This window comes from Mercenaria mercenaria, chromosome 12 (assembly GCF_021730395.1).
Source record: "Mercenaria mercenaria strain notata chromosome 12, MADL_Memer_1, whole genome shotgun sequence".
In the NCBI taxonomy this organism is placed as follows: Eukaryota; Metazoa; Mollusca; class Bivalvia; order Venerida; family Veneridae; genus Mercenaria; species Mercenaria mercenaria.
Genome location: NC_069372.1, coordinates 30059894 through 30080219, shown reverse-complemented (window position 1 = coordinate 30080219; position 20326 = coordinate 30059894). Strand labels below are relative to the sequence as shown.

The 20326-nt window shown below is 35.9% G+C and overlaps 1 protein-coding gene across 1 annotated transcript in view; it reads right to left on the bottom strand.

Annotated features, from left to right (window-relative positions):
- LOC128547302 (retinol dehydrogenase 12-like) overlaps nucleotides 1-19867 on the bottom strand; it is a 209868-nt gene extending 190001 nt beyond the window's left edge. The window contains exon 1 of the mRNA XM_053519547.1: nucleotides 19385-19867. Coding sequence (XP_053375522.1) covers nucleotides 19385-19715 — 331 coding nt within the window. The 5' untranslated portion in view covers nucleotides 19716-19867. The remainder of the gene's footprint in view (nucleotides 1-19384) is intronic.
- Between the last annotated feature and the right edge of the window lie 459 nt (nucleotides 19868-20326).

Sequence of the window (20326 nt, the reverse complement as noted above, 5' to 3'; positions counted from 1 at the left end):
ACATGTTTTGTGTACTAAATATTTCAATCGACAAGTCACATTATGTGGCTGGAATTCATTAAAATGTACTCAAAGAAGTCTTCAAAATGAACATGTTTTATGTTTCAAACTGTTTTAAAGTACCAGAAATTGCAATAAGATCTTGCTTATCAACTGTGTTAGTTCATTAAACATCTCTTTGACAATGTTTAACAGCATTAAAGTTTGAAATTCATTTTTACAGCTTAAAAAGTGTATTGATTATGAGGTGGGTTTAGATTTGCAGATAATTCCTGACTGGTATAGGAAACAGTGCTGGATAAATATGAACTTAGAATGGATAAACACCTACCCAAACGAAAACTGCTGTTCGTCTGTGCTTTATGATTGAACATTAGATGCTCAAAGTTCTTTGTCCCACCCACCCCTGGAGGGATGTGGGATTCCTACGTCCAACTTGTCCAACTCGTGATTTTTTGCCGGCGGACAAGTGCATTTTTCATTCTGTGTGTCCGCGGACATTTTCAGGTATAAAATGAGAAAACAAAAAATATCATTTAGATTGTGTGTTGCTCCAAGCGTATGGAGGTGATAAAGATAATTTAATGTATGAATTCCGTGATGTACTTGCTGTGAGCCTCTCGATTGCTGCAGTTTTAGAAAAACAAAACATACATCTGTGTCTTTCAGCATCACTTTCCATGATCTGATTGGTTCTTTGGCTAGGTCTCGCACACACTGTTACTCAGTGACTATGATAAAAAATCAGAAACGTAAACAACTTAAAAAAGTATTTCGACAAGTTTGTTAGTAGAATTCCAACTGCTGAAACAATAAGTCACTGTCAAAGGAAATATGGGAGCCAGTAGTCAGCCAAATGAAAATCAAAAACACATAGAGATCGCATGTATGACTAACATGTCCGAGTCTTTTTCTGTATTCATCTGGCTTGCACCATTGCGTGGACAGTGTTTCGGGCATGGCATCAAAAGATCCCAAACCCTGCTTATGCGATTTCAGACTTTCATAAACTTTAAAAGGCAAATATTTTAACAGCTTATTTTTTACCACAGTTACTGTGATATGGTTTTCTTTTCATTGTCCTAAATGAAGAACTCTCCAGTCTATTTGCAGTTGCCCATTTTCAGCTATCAGACTTTAAAAATCTTTCTCTCTAGAGCTTTGATATTTGGCATGTAATATAAGGATGTGACTCTCTACCATAATTGTCCAAATTATTGCCCTAAGGTAAAAAATGTCCATGCCCCTGTGTGTGACATGTACTTGAAATTGGGTTAACAGTTTTATACAAGAAGATTTTCTAAGTTTCTACTATATACACATAGGGAAGAGTGACCACGATCCCTGGCAGCCATGTTTTTGACGAATCGGAATAATTTGAACAATCTTGGGACCATGTGTGTAAAATTATTTTAAAATCGGGCCAGCAATTTCACACAAGAAGGTTTTTAAAATTTCTACTATATACATATAAAGAAAAGTGACCACGCCCCCTGGCAGACATGTTTTTTTGACGAATCGGTATAGTTTCAACAATCTTGGTAAAGGGTCACACATGAACCATTTGTGCAAAATTATTTTAAAATCGGGCCAGCAGCGTTTAGGGCATGCCAACCCCGCACTTACCCTATTATCAACAAGTTAAACAGCACAGTGTAAATAAAATCCCCGTTGAGAAAGGCTCTAACATTAGTGCAAAATTAACAGATAAATAAAGCAAAACATAAAATTAAGGTAAATTTAAGGTACAATTACACAAATGTACTCAACAACTTGTCTGAAGTCAGAGCAACAAGAGCCTAACTTTTAAGGGCACGACTAAGAAAACTGTAAGACAAAAATCAACTCCCTCCGTCCGTTGTATGTAGGATTTAGGAGAAAAGCACCATGGAGTCCTACACTTTATTAGTCATCGCACCATCAAATAGGAAAGCGTAGCAATTAACTGTAGAGGGGTCAATCACTAAACATGCACTGTGCTTAACGATTTTCGCATCGTATCCTCTTTTGATAAACTAGTTTAAACCTGGGTTCACGGGCGTATACTATGGTCAACGCCCGTTATCCTATGTTTCGCTCGAAAATAATTTATGGGTAAGTATTCGAGAAACTTGGTTTTACCTTCGAAAAACCTACTTTATCGGTTGTTTATTCTAGTTTTTCGATCATGAACTTGGATTCACGTTATTATTGGGCAATTGGAGTGCCAAAACAGTTTATTGAGGGACATAATATCAGTTAAAATATAAAGGTAACAAATACAACATCTATTCTTCGATATACAAAGCCCCCCGCGCCCCCCCCCACAAACACATCATTATGAATGTATGAACACTGATCAGATGTGGTGATTTTCTTGTCAGTATGAGGAAAACCCGCTACGAACCGGACTGTTAATGATTATGGTCTAGTCCTGTTCCTTCCCTAATAAGAAAGGCGTAGGTTCAAGCCCTACTAGGACCAAACTTTGTTCATTATATTTCTTTTTACTAGTAAGATAAACTGTTTTTTTTTTACAATACTTATTATCATTGATTTGTCGTATAAAAGCGGATTTTTTTCATTTGATTAGCCATTTCTTGCTGTTTAAAATGAATTTAACCTGAAGGGTGAATGTTTAGACCTAAAAATCACTTTTCCTTCCCTCCGGAGCGTGCACGTCGCGGAGAAGGCACAGGGCATCGCCAGATGTGGAGCCAAGACAACTGTCGGTGTCCTGACTAATCCGGAGGGAGTGGCCCTGCAAAGGACTTGGGACGACGAGGATGGGTCATGCAGACTCTCAACGATTCTGCACACGGGGGAGTCATCACTGTACTTCGGTACTTTATCACACATAGGCTTCGGCCACACGGCTCCATTAACCCGTGTGGTACTGATGGGACTCCTGCATGGCGATAGACTGCACATGAGCAACGAAAGCTGCGGTAGACTGCTTTGCGGGGCACCCTGAGTGGCACAGACGTGTTTGCCGAATAGAAGAGCTACCAGTACACCGGCGAATCTGCAGACGGCCTGCAGAGAAGACCCCGAGCTACTCCACGCTCAACGTGGGGGCGAGCGGGGAGGGGCATCAGCACGACGAGGGACCAGCACGACGATGGACCTGCCTGCACCATGCGGCGATCAACCGCCCTTTTAAGGCGCCCTTGCCACACCTTTTACCTTCTAGATATTGTCATTGGCTACCATATCTCGGGGATCTGTCGTTTATGGTCTCACTGGCCGTGACAGTGACCCACTTTTGGCTTCAAAATTACTTGGATTTTTTTTTTGGCTTATACTCTAGAGGTAAATTTTCTGCACCACTTTGGCTTTAAAAGTTCTCTTTAACGGCATGCCTAGTAACATGCCGGGGATCTATACTATTACATAGCGTAATGCTATACTGTGCCTGAAAGGGCGGATGGACCCTTAGCTTAACTCAAACACTGACTGACTAAACAAAAATCAGCTGATCTATGTAGAGGTTTAAAGATAGACTTTTCCACGCGATTATACTAAATAATTTTTAGGTTGAAACCACGAAGTGGTTGAGACCTATAATTACCGTATTCCAGAGATTGCAAAAATATCAGAATAACCATTTTCACTGAATGACAGATTAATCCGCTGTAAGGTTTTTGCCCGTTTTTTTCGGACTCATCGACAGATATTCTTATTGATATTAACTGTTTTCTGAACATTGTTCTACAGTCGGTTGATATTTTCATACATATATAAATACAATAAGGTTAAAAAATGCGTCATTTCGTATTAAAATTATGTTTTTAAGTCTGTTGATCCATCGAGCATGGCTAAGTTGAAAAGCGAAGGTGTATTCGTTTAAAACACTTCAGAAAAAACCCAGACGTGACCGAAGCGCACGAAAATATGGCGTGAAAAAATAGTTCTAAACGTATGATAAAGATTTCTCTCGTTTAGCCTTAATACATAATGCACTCGTCATTAATAAAACAGCATATTATCTTAATCATTTTTATTAATTGTATAGGATATAGATCTGCATGCGATTCTTTCTACCTGTCCTGATTCGAATGAAAAGGGAGATCACTGTGTAGGAGTAAGTTAAATGATAAACTGCTTTATTTCATTTAAAAATAGATTTGCTTTCTGAATTACTTCCCTTTATTCTTATTTTATCCTTATTTTTGTACAGCTTTTATAATGACCGATTCATATTACATGTATTTATTATTTAACATTTTATTTTGTCGTTTTAATATCTTTGTAAGATTTATGTAAAATTGAGTCAAAATATTTGTTTAAGATTTTCTTTTTATAAATAATTATAACTATAGTACATTTATTGCTATAATAGTCCACTTTAGCACGGAAAGCTACACGTTAAAAGTTAAGCAAATGGTCGTGCTGCATGTGCACGTCTGGTTTACATACATGTATTTGTCTCGATATTTACAAGATAAATAATTGACATTCCTTGCAAATCCTGAAAAAATTTAGATATTAGTGGTACTTTACTATGACTTTTAACAACATTACATCAGTTCTGGATTTGTATTTTAATTGCTGTTGAATTGAAAAATTCACGTGAAAGTTGTCATTTTGATAAACGTTAATAAAACAGAGTAAAAGCTACAGAGTTTTTAAAATAGATTATTAAGCAAAATAGAATCAAAGAAGTACATAACGAGAATTTATAGTCGGTTAAAAATCTCATCAGAGCTTATGTTACTTGTAACTGTCTTTCCGACTCAATTAATAAATCTTATCTTAGAATAGTAAATGTGGGTGTTTGCCTGATGTGAAGTTTCTCGATGTTGGCCTAAATATGTGTCCCCGATAAATGAAACTGTTTGATTTCTTTTAAGCAAAATTGAATCAAAGCATAGCAAGGGGGCATTTGCGTCTTCTCCCGACGATTTTCATGTGTATAGTTCTTTTTCTTATCTCAAAACTGCATGGAAGTCGAAACAGCAGGATCTTGGGGTAGTTTCTAGCTTGGTGGACCCCACTGACTTCTACTGTTGTTTAAGCAGGGTCGGTCGTTTGTACAAACATTTTTAACAAGGTAGCGGAGTTTAAAGACAACAACCCATGAATTAAAGAAGTAGGGTTGCAACATTTTTAATGTTTTGGTGTCACGATTACTTAAGTCGTGACATCAGTACGTTTTATTTCTAGGGTTGGCTAAACAAGAAGTTGATTTCGCAGAAATGGTAGAATTATACAACCCTTGCTCCAATAATTGTGAAAGTTGGTGTATTATGTGATATCGTGTTAAATTTTGAAAAAAAAATTAGATTTTTCTATTTTACTCGATACTTTGAACCTAGCTACATAGAAATACTTTTTTAAGTATGTCTTCTAGTTTATAGACTAAGTTAAGAATAAGATTCTTATTTGTCAAAACATTATTCTATATATCTGAAAATTGTGTTTTTGATTTGTGGAAGTCGACAAAATGGCTCTTCTTAATAAATAGCCTTATTTTTTAATATATAACGATGTGTCAAGAAAACATTCACTCAAACATTATATGTACAATAGACTGGTTAACATAGAAAGTAGTATTGATTAGGTCAAAAATGTGCATTATTTGTTGTTGCCTGCTGCCAACTGTAGATTTGTTCTTAGTTTTCCAAAGGCTATAACATACTGTAATCCAAAGACCGACACGCAGAGGTACATCCAAGATGGTATACCGCAGAGGTACATCCAAGATGGTATACATGTGTAGCTTTTGAATTCTGAACCTTTCTTCTAAACAGTTCTCACTTATATGGCAATCTAGCTAGAACAAATCATAATTCTCGTTTAATTTATCTATTAAGCCTCACAATTTAGCAACTGTACAAAACAAGAAATATCTTTAAAAATGATGGTCGGCGTGATGTAACTGAAGCACTAGTTATATATGGGCAGAAACCTGTATTTTAAATCTTTTGGCAATGTTGAAAGAAGACTGTGTTAAGAAATTGAGCCTTTGGTGCTGAGAAGATGGTAACAGTAAACAAACAATATTGAAATACGTTCTATACTTTATTTCTGGAATTGTTGGAAGCAACATGAACCCTTACCCTACTTCAGCTTATTATCAAATTCGTCTATCATTCAGAATATGTACAGTACCGTTTTCACCGGAAAGATTAATTTAAAATTTAGAGTCTAAAATTTAACAGTATCGGACATGTTGTTGCAGGTTAGTAATGATTTACACTGGTTAGAAATTGTTGCTGTAATGCAGGTTAAAAGTTAATGACTGTATTAAACAAATAACATTTTTGTAAAAACAAAACTTAAGGAAAGGAAACTTAACAAAACAGAAATAACTTAACAAGAAAACTTAACTTAACAAGAAAACTAAACAAAACAGAAATAACTTAACAAGAAAACTTAACTTAACAAGCAAACTTAACAAAACAGAAATAACTTAACAAGAAAACTTAACATAACAGAAATATGTCCAGATGAACGGATGGATATTTGGTTACGCACACCTGTTCAAGTGGTACGCAGACAACCCGATGGTGCTGTACTTACAGAGGTTATAGATGACGAACGCGTTGTCATTTCACTCAGTGTCACACATGACTCAGAGTGAAGCATTTTCAGCCTTTCCCCCAATCAGCGCCATTATGGCTGAAAATACCGAGAAAACCTTACCCAGCAATCCAATTGGTACATTATTCAGGCGGCATAAGGTCATACGAGGTCATAAAATCGTGCTTAATACGGCACGCCGAAAAAACAAAACTTGAAACCTAGCAAGCAGTAATAAGAGGTGAGCAAATTTAAAATCTTGGCGATCTGATTACTTGGAGAATGATCTTGGTGTTTAACTTCTGAGGCGTTGAGGGTTTGGAGTTGAACTTTTCTGTGTGTTGTGCCTGCAGTAAGTGCATTCTGATACTGTATGATGTGCATTGCCTGTAGTCTTCTGATTTTACAATATTATTTTCATATCCTTCTAATTTACGCTTGATAATTCTTTTGATTTACTAATTTATCACCACAATTTAGCAATTCTTGGAAATATGCTTCAACTTACAATTACAGAAAAAAAATTGACACATAGCAAACATAAATAATATCGGAGTTGAACTATTGGAGATCTGATTACTTAAAGAATAGCGTTTGATACCCTGGTGAGCAGTAGGACCACAATGACACTTTTGTTTGTTTTATCTTTCTTGAATGATAAGTGCAGTTTGGAAACAAGGGAAGCGCATTTATGTACACAATGAGTTTGTAGTTTCTGTTGAATAAACATTGTTTGGAACCGTAAATATGGTATAGGTAGACAGCAGGAAATACAAACTTTACTTTAACTTCACCAAACAGCTTCGACTAACTTTTTGAAGCATATAACGTAGCTTAAAACATCAGCAGACATTCTTCTCACAAACAAGAATAAATAAAGCTGATATCTGACATGAAAATAGGTTTTTCTAGTCGGGAAAAATCTATTTATATGGACTAAATTCGAGTAGACCGTGGTGGCATATCCGGCGAATAACTAGCTTCATGCCTTAAATACCAGCTCCTGTGAAAGTGAAGGTTACATACACACTTCTTACTAGTTCGATAAGTAAACGTCGGACTTCAATATTTTACGATTTTGACAATTCATATAGTCCGATGTTTTATCGAAGTTTTTATAAATTTCCCGGTAGACCTTTCCGCAAAACATCTTGCGGAAGGTTTTACAAGTTCACGGTGGAAGTGACTAAAATGTGATAGGTAAATACTAAATACCAACAACGGACAAAGAAAACCTATTTTACACATCCATTGAACATACTGTCTTACTGAAATTAGCGAAGACCTGTCCTCACTTTGAAAATGAAATTTACATGCATTTGCTTTTGCATCACAACACGAAACTGTCCAATTTTCTTTATTTTAAAAAATGATTTTAGACGCAAAGTATTCTCATGGTCGGATTTTATAAAAAAAAATGCGGCCCGTTACTAAGGTATTGTCTGTGTAGTGTGCATATGATTATATTTGATGAGTGCAACCAGCATTTATTGGTTGTGTTAAATTAAAATTTATTTCATTAAGTTATGAGTTCATATAAAAGCGGTTTAAAAATCTAGTCTACATGCATTCGGCGGTACAAGTGCGTTAAATAATGGCCGCATGTTTTTTTTACTAGTGCGTTGTATTGTTCATGATATTTAATTAAATCACGATAGAATAGTCTGTGCTATGTGTAGGGGAAGTAATTCCTGGCGCAGTTTAAATTACGGTAAACCAATATATTACGTGTTTGAGAGTTTTCCTACATTACACTTCAATAAAATAAGGTTGCAATTTTTACTATGTAAATGGCTGTCATTCAATTAAACTTGACAAAGGCGCATGTTGAACGTCTAAATATTAAAAGGCGCCCTGTGCAAATTTAATGTTATTGAACTAACTTCTTACCAGAACCACATTTTTTTCAAAAGGTTTCAACCTTTCTGTGCTTTCAGCGCTTTGATTATTGTATTGCTAGACAGATCAGTGTAAAGGCTCGTCTACACTACTCAAGAAAACTTGCACAAGCACTTGTATAGTGTAGACAGTACATTGTGTCCCCCATTAGTGTCTTTTTGAGTGGCAGTTTCCAGATAATTTTCGGCTACAAGATCTTGTAGCGTTTAGAACTCATCCTATTTTTCTTGGATGGTAGTGCTGTCAAATGCTCTGATAAAGGGTTTTTGATGAGGAGCACCTGCCCAGTATGGTATTTTGTTTACATTTTTTATTAAATGTGTATTGAGATCTAATAAAACCATCATTGAATGTTTGGCTTTGATAATTTAACAATAAACATGGCAGTGTGGACAGCAGAAAAAAATGATGTTTTAATTGAATGGCATGCTCAAAAGCCAAGTTTATTTAATTCAATAATGAAATTATATCTAGTACTCCAGTGGAAGATCAGCATGTTCGGTGTTCTCAAAAAGTATTTTTACATTATCAATGATGTTTCTCACAAGGTTACATATTAACAAAATATGACTGTTTTGTCATATTTCCTGAAATAATATCTTTTAAGTAGCTTTGTTCTTCAACTGGATATGTATCACTTCAACTAGAGTTTTTCTCAATCAATGTTTTCACCAATGATTCATTTTTTAAATGTACAAATATTTGATCTTTATAAACAATTTGTACCGGTATCATTTCGGCCATCTTTTTTTATTTACCTGTCATGATTTCCCTCCATTTAAAATTAACGTGTCTTCCAAGTTCAAGAAATATTGCAAAGCACTAATTGCTTGTACAAGATATAAATTATCTAGTGATTAATGGGCCCTACAAGATTTTCTTGAATAGTGTAGACGAGCCTTAACAGACTAGTTTAAAGATTAGAAAGGTTATCAAGCCAATTATTCCAGATAGTTTCTTTGAAATTATTTGTCTTTCTTTTCCTTTGTTCTACTTGGACCTCTTTTAAGTGGAATCTGTGTCTCTGATGTTTGAGAGCGATTTACATTTTCATTCCAGACAAAACAGTTTAACTGATCAGTATCTGCATGTAGGGTGAATTACATTATACTACGTGTGTATAAAGTGTAGATGTTATCATGGCAGCCAATTAGTTAAACAGTACTAAATGAATGCTTTTATGTGGATCTGTTTAGCTGACAGTTTATCCTAAACTATTAGTATATAATTACAAGGTAGGCCTACTGATGTTTCATGGTAATATTTGAATAATTTGATACTTATTGACAGCACACTACTTAATTAAAAGTTCGTTGCTATAATTCCGCTATTTATAATGTGCGTGAAATTAGCCAGAGCAGCCAGAGTAGCCAGAGTAGCCAGAGTTCAGCCAGAGTAGCAAGAGAAGTCAGAACTCTGGTTACTCTGGCTACCCAGAGTAGCCAGAGTTCAGCCAGAGAAGTCAGAACTCTGGTTACTCTGGCTGGCCAGAGTAGCCAGAGTTCAGCCAGAGTAGCCAGAGTTCAGCAAGAGTTTAGCCAGAGTAGCAAGAGAAGTCAGAACTCTGGTTACTCTGGCTACCCAGAGTAGCCAGAGTTCAGCCAGAGAAGTCAGAACTCTGGTTACTCTGGCTGGCCAGAGTAGCCAGAGTTCAGCCAGAGTAGCCAGAGTTCAGCAAGAATAGCCAGAGTTCATCCAGTATCTAGGACTCTGGTTACTCTGGCTTGCCAGAGTAGCCAGAATTCAAACAGAGTAGGCAGAGTTTCTAGATTTTTAACATGTTCTGGCTACTCTGGCTACTTTAAATAGCCACTTGAAAATAGTAATTAACTTGAAATTCAGTTTAAACATGCTATTTAGATAGAAATGACATATTAAGTTTCATAATCAAACTCAGCTAAGACGGAAAATGTTTTGTGAACCAGGTTACTCTGACTACTCTTAAAATCCTAGAAACTCTGGCTACTCTGGCCAGCCAGACTAACCAGAGCTAATAAAATCGAGGTGACTCGGGCTATTCTGGATACTATGGCTGACCAGAGTAGCCAGAACATTGTAACATCCTAGAAACTCTGGCTTTTCTTGCTGAACTCTGGCTACTCTGGCCAGCCAGAGTAACCAGAGTTCTGGCTACTAGAATTCTGGTTACTCTGGCTGAACTCTGGCTAATCTGGCCAGCCAGAGTAAACAGAGTTATGACTTCCCTGGCTGAACTCTGGCTACTCTGGCTAGCCAGAGTAATCAGAGTTCTGACTTCTCTGGCTACTCTGGCTAAACTCTGGCTGAACTCTGGCTACACTGGGTAAACTCTGGCTGCTCTGGCTAATTTCAGGCACATCTATTTATAGCACAATAATTACATATAAATGTCATATTCCTAAAGCGGAGGTCCATATAATTCGTTTCTAGGCTGTCTTTATCACGGGTACTAAACAGTGCCTGCGGCACCGCCTGTGCCGATGAGGAATGAAGGCACTTCGATTCTGGTACCGCAGGCATATCGCCAATGTTGACAAATCAAGCGAGATCGGTGAGTGATTTATTTCGTTTTTGTCATTTTCTTACTGCAAATAGCATTTCTTCAAAAATCGGGGAATGTAGCGGGGTGTAGAAGTACCTCATGAACATGTTCATGCTAAAGTCTGTGGGAAATAATCAATTTCCTAGAAATATAAGGACAAATAAGTTGGGAATGAAACGTGATTTTTTCACATCAGTGACTGTTTGGACTCATTTCATTCCGCTGACCCAAACCATATCGTATCTGCCATCGTGAAACATTTTTATAATTGATATGTGATCTGCAAAAACATAAAATGTGTCCAGAAAATTCCGAATTTGAACGTTATGCCTATTTTGAAAATGTGCCACAGGCATTTCGACGGTGCCGCAGCCCCTTTGAGGTGCCGCATGCACTTCTTAAAAGTATCGGGGCATAAATTTGGCCCAAAACTAACCAAATCTCGAATAACTTGCATTCGTGCGATTATATATAACATATTCACAAACATTTTCAATACATGTGATGAGTTATCAGATCAAATATTTTAGCAATCGGTTTATCTCCACACTCTTTTTATAGATCCGTTTTGATCAGTTTAAACAAACTGTATTTTCCCGAAAACACGAAACTTTTTTAAAACCTTGTCACGCTGAAATTGGTTTGTTATAGATCTGTATATTGATAGCAAAATGGGTTTCTATCTCTGTGTGTGTGTGTGTGTGTGTGTGTGTGTGTGTGTGCGTGTGCGCGTGCGTGTGTATTCTTTTTTTCCTTTTTTAGAGGAGCACAATCGATCATTAATATATGTCACTTATCTACTTTCCTTGTGTTTTTCTAGGTTGTTCAACTGTAAAGCAGTTTTGTTGAAAAGATAGATGTAGTCATACCAAATGAAACGTAAGGTAAGTATATTTCTAGATGGGCTCGATTATGTACTCCTTTTTTGTCCTGTACCCCAATATCAATTTTCATTCGTTTCAGTCGGGCTAGTTGCACGCGCATGAATACGGTACATTTTTGGAACATGCTAAATAGCTCGATCGAAACATCATGGCGCAATTCAGTGTACCAGTCACGTGATCCGGATAGCCCGGCTTGGTATTGTCTGTCCTCTGTACGACACATAGGGAACACTTCTTTGTTGTTTGTGTTTTACAAACAAGTAACTACTATAAACTAATGCAAATATTGAATTGAAACCTACCACATTTAACCTTGAGAAACCTACCACATTTCTCAAGGTTATAGCATAAAATTCCACAGATACCGATTGAAACATTATAGATATTTTAATATTAAATGTTATAGATCTATTCCCGAATTCGAATAGTCGAGATTTTGCTGTCTTGTGGCTCTTGTTATAAATGTTTTGACAATAAGTTTATGAATAAGATAGCACGCCAAGACAACATGGGTTATACCTGTCAACTTATTATTGTCTTGTTATTCATAATTTATTTTGAGAAAAGATGTCTGCACTTCTGAAATTCGATCATGTTCATTATCTTTTTTTTCTAATGACAATCATAAGAAGCATAATGTTTGGGAAATACAGTTTGCTCCAACTGACTAAAGCAATGGTGTAGAGTTTAAGATTACTCGCGAATATAAACCGATTGCTGTTCATACTGTTGTAGAGGCCACATGTGAATAAATCCATATAAACATATCGTTTCTGACGGCCCTTTTCTTTGTGTTCTCCCAAATTCTTCGTCAGTAGCAACTTCCGTATACATGATGCATTCTTCACACACGTTATATTCTTATAAATTTATAGTCATCACAATGTTACTACATCATTGATAGCAACTAGCATTAAATTTTACGGAAAGACGCACCCAATCACGGTTATTTAAACGCGATTTAAATGCATTTACTGAGGGTGCTGACACTACATTATCAGGTATAAATTGCTAAACTTTTTGATTGATAACTCATCGCATGTATTGAAAATGTTTGTGAATATGATATATAATCGCACGAATGCGAGTTAGTCGAGATTTGGTCAGTGTTGGGCCAAATTTATGCGCCGATACTTTAAGAAGTGCCTGCGGCACCTCGAAGGGGCTGCGGCACCGTCGAAATGCCTGCGGCACATTTTCAAAATAGGCATTACGTTCAAATTCGGAATTTTCTGGACACATTTTATGTTTTTGCAGATCACATATCATTTATAAATATGTTTTACGAAGGAAGAGACGGTATGGTTTGGGTCAGCGGAAAGAAATGCATCTAAACAGTCACTGATGTGAAAAATTCACGTTTCATTTCCAACTTATTTGTCCTTACATTTCTAGGAAATTGATTATTTCCCACAGACTTTAGCATGGATATATTCATGTGGTACTTCTACACCCCGCTGCATTCCCCGATTTTTGAAAAAATGCTATATGAAGTCAGAAAATGACAAAAACGAAAAAAAATTACTTCAATCAGCAATCGTCTTGTTGACCGAGTCTATAATAAGCAATGTAATTTACGTAATTAATTCACTCTTGTCATTTAGTTCTTTCCTGCTGCTAGGATGTATGTAAGCATCATAACGTTAGGATTTATAATCATTTGGTCGCCGCTGGTAAACGACAAAAACCTTTCAATTAGTAGCAGTGGCAGTAATAAAAATTCTCTTATCAGTCAACAAATTTTAATGAAATTTATCGGTAAAATAGCACTAACATGGTGAATATGTAATTCTTGGTATCAATATTCCTCATTAACCTTTTGGCATTCGTCGGTGTCTTATTACTTCCTTTCCATAAATAGAAAAAGGACAGTACTTATGTTCTTCCTTAGCTGGTAAAACATTGTACTGTAAGAAAAACCATTATGGTTTTGTAACTGAGAAGACATTACAATGACGCGAACGTATAACGATATTGATGACATTATTGATGTGGGCTTATTTTCATTAGGTTTGACTATAAGAATAAAATATCCAGATGGTGATTTAAGAAAACAAGAGGGCCATGATGGCCCTATATCGCTCACCTGAGTACCATTGCTCTTAATGATAAGATCAAGTTTTGACATAGATCACATAGGCATACACATTAAATATCATCAGGATAAATATTTTCTTGTAACAGTCTCTTTTGACCTATGGGTCAGGACCAGTCTCGATACCAAGTTTGAGGGTCCTAGGCTCAAATGTTGCATTTTTGTACTAGCATGACTATTCCTTACCCTGGAAGACTTAAATAACATTTAAAACCAATCTCATTAGAATCTGGTAAGGTATATTCATTTACATAAAATAAAGGGAGGTAATTTGTCATAAATTCAGTCAAAAGTTATCTACCTTGATTGTTCGAGTCCACCTGATGACATAAATGACATTTCAAATCAGTATCTTCATTGGTTACTGAGATACACCCATTTTAAATTTGAGACAAAGGGAGGTAATCTGACATAAAATCAGTCCATAGTTATCTGCCCTGATTGTCTCAGTCCAACTAATGACAATAATGAAATTTCAAATGAGTCCTATAAATACTTACCGAGATAAATCCATTTTTATTAAAATCCGGGGACATAATCAAGTTACAGAGTACAAGCCTTAACAACAATATATTAAAAAAGTATTCATATCTATAAACGTTCAAACAAGAGTTATCTAACATAACTATTTCTTACCATGGAAGACACTAATAACAAATCAATCTCATTAGAAGCTGGTAAGGTATATTCATATACATAAAAAATAAAGGGAGGTAATTTCAGTCAATATGTATCTTCACTGATTGTCCAATTCTATCTGATGGCATAAATAAAATTTCAGACCAGTATCTTCATTAGTTACGGAGATATACCTATTTTAATTTGAAATAAAGGGAGGTAATTTGACATAAAATCAGTCCACAGTTATCTACCCTGATTGTCTCAGTTCAACTAATGACAATAATGAAATTTCAAATGAATCCTATAGGTACTTACAGATATAAATCAATTTTGATTAAAATCAGGGGAGGTAATCAGATATAAAATAACTCCGGAACCTATGATTGAATCTGACAGAATCGTCATGGAATCCAAAATTTATTGTTGTTGAAGATATTTTGCAAGTTTGTATCAAATCAAGCCATAAATGAAGTCTCTATACATGCTATATGGCTGAAAAAGCCAAAATAGCAAAGTTTGGACCTTTAAGGGGCCATAACTCTGGAACCCATAAAAGGATCTGGCCAGTTTTCGAAAGGAACCGAGATAGTATGCCAATACAACTTGTATGCAAGTTTGATTGAAGTTGATTGCAAAATGTTGTCTCTATCGTGTTCACAAGCCAAAAATAGCAAATTTTGGCCCTTAAAGGGGCCATAACTCTGGAACACATGATGGGATCTGGCCAGTTTTCGAAAGGAACCGAAATATTATGCCAATACAACTTGTATGCAAGTTTGATTAAAGCTGATTGCAAAATGTGGTCTCTTTCGTGTTCACAAGCCAAAATAGCAAATTTTGGCCCTTTAAGGGGCCATAACTCTGGAACCTATGATGGGATCTGGCTAGACTTATGAAGTCTGTTGAGATCAAATAATCTGTAATAATATTAATTTCTTCATACTGACACTGATATTTTCTCAGAAAAACATTTTCTCTATGGGCTCATCTCAAGAGACAGAGGCAAGATATGTTGTAATTTTTTTTCAAAAAATGCTATCAGAGAGGATTGATTTTATGGCCAAGTGCTTTACATTTAATGACTCTAACGACTGATGCCAGTCTAGGATCTGGCCAGTTTTCGAAAGGAACCGAGATATTATACAAGTTTTGTATTAAAGTTTGATTGAAGTTGATTGCAAAATGTTGTCTCTATCGTGTTCACAAGCCAAAAATAGCAAATTTTGGCCCTTAAAGGGGCCATAACTCTGGAACCAATGATGGAATCTGGCCAGTTTTCAAAAGGAACCGAAATATTATGCCAGTACAACTTGTGTGCAAGTTTGATTAAAGCTGATTGCAAAATGTGGTCTCTATCGTGTTCACAAGCCAAAAAAGCAATGTTGGCCCTGATGGGATCTGGCCAGTTTTCGAAAGGAACCGAGATATTATGCCAATACAACTTGTGTGCAAGTTTGATTAAAGTTGATTGCAAAATGTGGTCTCTATCGTGTTCACAAGCCAAAAATGGTAAATTTTGGCCTTTTAAGAGGCCATAACTCTGGAACACATGATGGGATCTGGCCAGTTTTCGTAAGGAACCGAGATATTATACCAGTACAACTTGTGTGCAAGTTTGATTAAAATTGATTTCAAACTGTGGTCTCTATCGTGTTCACAAGAAATTGTGGACGGACAACGGACGACGGACGAAGGGCGATCACAAAAGCACACCTTGTCACTACGTGACAGGTGAGCTAAAAACAACAACTCCATTGCATGATATAAATCCATTCGTTCATAGCTATGTGGCAAATCAACTCTTGTCCGTACCTTATAATAATAATTATGTGTATATTATATTGAACACTTATGGTTGACAATTCACACTTGACTGAGCAGGTAATGGATACAAGGGTACTGTCAAAGGAATCCGATTACCACCAGGGCTCCACCATCCTGGACTCGACCTTAGTCATTACGAATAGCCTCTTTAATTCAATCTACTGTGAAATGGAAGTTATTAAGAACAGGCCGACAAGGAACAATAATTCGTGTAAAGTATTTACCCGAGCATTGAATATTGGCTGCTGTAGAATAGAGATTAATATCATGAATATGCATAATCTAAAAATAGACTTCCGCTAAATAATCACGTAAGGAAATAGTCGCTGGTCATGTGAAGGTTTTAGCGCAAATGCTGAAGTTCGTGTTTGCAGACTAGATGTTTTCTTGCGTTTCGTTAATGCACATGTATAAAATATATGTGTATATATAGCTCGCGTGTGATACTTACGTGACGAAAACATCCAGGGAGGGCTACTTCTGCACAGAATTCAGATTTTAATAACAAAGTAACCAAACAGATTTTTCATCCCTGTCATATATTAACGATCGGTATCCTGATGCTAAAACAGATTTACTTAAAAGATGCGGTAGAAGGAACCTTTTGCTAAGCTAAATCTTGTTATAAGTATGTATTTCATTCTAAATTATCTTGTTCGCTTGATGTGGTATCCCTTTCCGGTCATTATAGTTTCACAGGCGGCATAAAGCTCTGTGTTCAGTGTATAAAATTATTCTAGGGAACTTGTATTAGTGTTGCATGTTGCATATGCTTCTGAGAGAAAAATAACCACGTAAAGACGGTCAGATCAAGTATTTCCGTGTACATAGTCATTGACGAGATAATATGCGCGTGTTTTCTAGCTTATCACATCATAAATCACCACAATGTAAAACATAATGACATTTTCAGAGGAATCTCTTCACGGTAAGAGATTTCAGTTGATGGAAAGTTACCTAGCTGGAGAGATTTACTTCTAAAATTAATGCAAAATATATATTCAACCAATGTCATGTATAAAAGCTATTTGAGAATGTATATATAGGAAACTTGCCACAAGCTGTTGGTTTTTTACGCGAAGATTATGTTGCATGCCAACTAATTAATTTAGCACTAATTGGACCGCAATAAACATACCAATAACGAATGCTATCTTTAATCAACTCTTATGTATAAACGGTCGAGAAAAAGATCAAGTAAAATAAATGAGAAAGACCCAGCTCTGACCAATTAACTGACACCAACAGCAATTAGCAACATTGACAACCTTTTTTGATCGGTTGATTAGGCAAAATGACATTAATCTGATTTTTTGTACATAACGGCTGAAACTGTAGTCAAATCTTTTTTTGGAACAACAGAACGCACCCAAAGCAAAGCAAGTGTCAGGAGTCAGGCCACGAAGATGTAATGAAATATAGAACATTCCTTATCCGGAATACTGTTTTACAGAAACATGATTCCAAAACAGTCAGATATAAAATTGACAAGATATAGGAGAAATAACAAAACAAAAAAAAACACACACACAACATGATAATGAAATCAAATACAGCGCGTTGATTTTATTTCTCATATGCTTTTATATTTGAATTTTAGACGGATACATTCGAAATACTAGTATAATAATTACATTGAGTAAATACAAAGGTTTACATTGTAATAACTTGTCAGTCGACATTATTGCAACACCTGTAAATGAGACTCTTTAAAATATCCAAATCAATTTATAAAAGTATACCGGTATTTTCTCAAGACTTTTGATATAAATATAAAACAGTCTTCCTGTTGGAGTAGACCCAAACAAACACATTTTTAACATAACATTACAATAAATGCACTTGTGATTTATTACTGTTTGTATACTTAAAAAATTCTTAAACCGTAATTTTTGATATGAGTTTTGTGAATACTAAATATTATTCTTCGCTCCTGGCTAGTCTTAAGTTTTGAATTTAATAGAAGATAATCGAAATTTTGATACACGTTGTTTCAAATTGTTAAAGCAGCATGCCTCCAGATTTGGCTAAAAATAATCTTTCTTTCAAATTGAAGTTTGATCATATTATGAATATTAGAATATGAATTTTTGTTTCTAACATTTTTCAAAAGTTCCAAATCAAGAAAAAAAGATGACCGCGTCGGGAATCGAACCCCGGACCGCCGCGGCAATAAAGACATTTTTTTCCGTCGTCGTAACCAATAGCGGTATAGCTGAAGTAGTGAATAATGACCCCAAAATATAGATATTTATAATCGAGACAGTTTACCTGGAGTAAAAGCGTGACAAACGCTTTTCAATTTTCATCGTAAAAAGTAGTAAAAACAGCAAATTCTCAAGTGTTTCCGTAACATAAAGTTTGTCAGTAATTAAGTTTTAAAGCCTTCTTAAGAAATATAGCATTTATTTCAAGATATACATTTTTTAAATTTTTGTTGTTGTCGAACGATCTGGAGGCATGCTGCTTTAAACGAAGTCTAAGAGTATACTGTATTTCTGTTGACATTTTGATATAGGCTGTAAATGTGGACAGAACGCCAGTGCAACAGTTGTCCATTTTACTTTTAGATGGTCCTTATTTTGATATCAGATATTTCCACCAGGAAATAAAGAAATAACATAGTATTTAGTAAGTTGATGAACGAAGCTGCCATTCTCCAAAATGAAAAGAAAAAGGAAGTTTTTTTTTTTTTTTTTTTTTTTTTTTTTTTTATTTAACGTCGCACCGACACATGATAGGTCATATGGCGACGGTCCAGCTTTAATGGTGGAGGAAGACCCCAGGTGCCCCTCCGTGCATTATTTCATCACGAGCGGGCACCTGGGTAGAACCACCGACATTCCGTAAGCCAGCTGGATGGCTTCCTCACATGAAGAATTCAACGCCCCGAGTGAGGCTCGAACCCACATCGATGAGGGGCAAGTGATTTGAAGTCAGCGACCTTAACCACTCGGCCACGGAGGCCCCGAAAAAGGAAGTTACTCTCACATGTATATATCCTATGAATTTTCAATTAAAGTAAATATGTTTTACCTGTTATGATCACCGTTTTGCCTTCAATACGGTTGTTGCTTTGGCAGTTTACATTCCATCGAATATATTTCCTCAGGAAAAACACGAATAAAATTATCACCGAAATTATAATTGGCACAACGAATGTGATGTCCTCAATATCTAGATCATTGTCGTCTTCCCAGATAATCTGTTTTTCCCGGGTAGAATATTTTGGGGTTTGCTTTGGTGGAACCACTGTCTTTTCTTGTCCTACATTAGATTTTTGCTTTGTCGTCTCTGTTTTGGTAGTTTTTGTAGAAGACGCAGCCGGCGGCTTGCTTTGTGCCTTTTTAACACTTCCATGTGCCATTTTGAAAATGTTTTTTAAACAAGCATACACCAACGCTCTCCCCGGATAAAAGATACTGACGAAAACCTGTTGTTTGAACGAAGGCGCATGAGGCTAGTAAAGTGATACGCATGTAGATATAAGATTGTATAAACCTTTACAACTGATACTTTTACTACAGACAGGTGTACACTCTATCCACTCGAGGCTTTTCCAGAAATTCTGCTACAGGTAACTTTATCTCTTCTATCGCTTCATACATAGAAAACACACTTATTTACTCAAAAAATTACACCCATGTTCTAATATCATATCAAAGCACTGAGCGGACTGATGTGGGCGGCGGTTGCCAGCTTCTGGTTATGGGTATGAACAGTTTTATTTCAAGTCGGATACCAATGATTTTCTACTACAATTTAAAATAAAAGAAGAGAACATTTAACAATTACTAATTATGTGAGATTTTTCTGTGTAATAGATCATTTTAAGGTATTCTTATGAAAATCAGAAAATTCCTGATTATTTTGAAATATATGAATGTATTAAATTATTAAAAAAATGTCATGAGAAACCAATAAACTTTTTTTGCTAACCTGTTGCCTAAAATAACTATTATTTGCAAAATAGAATAG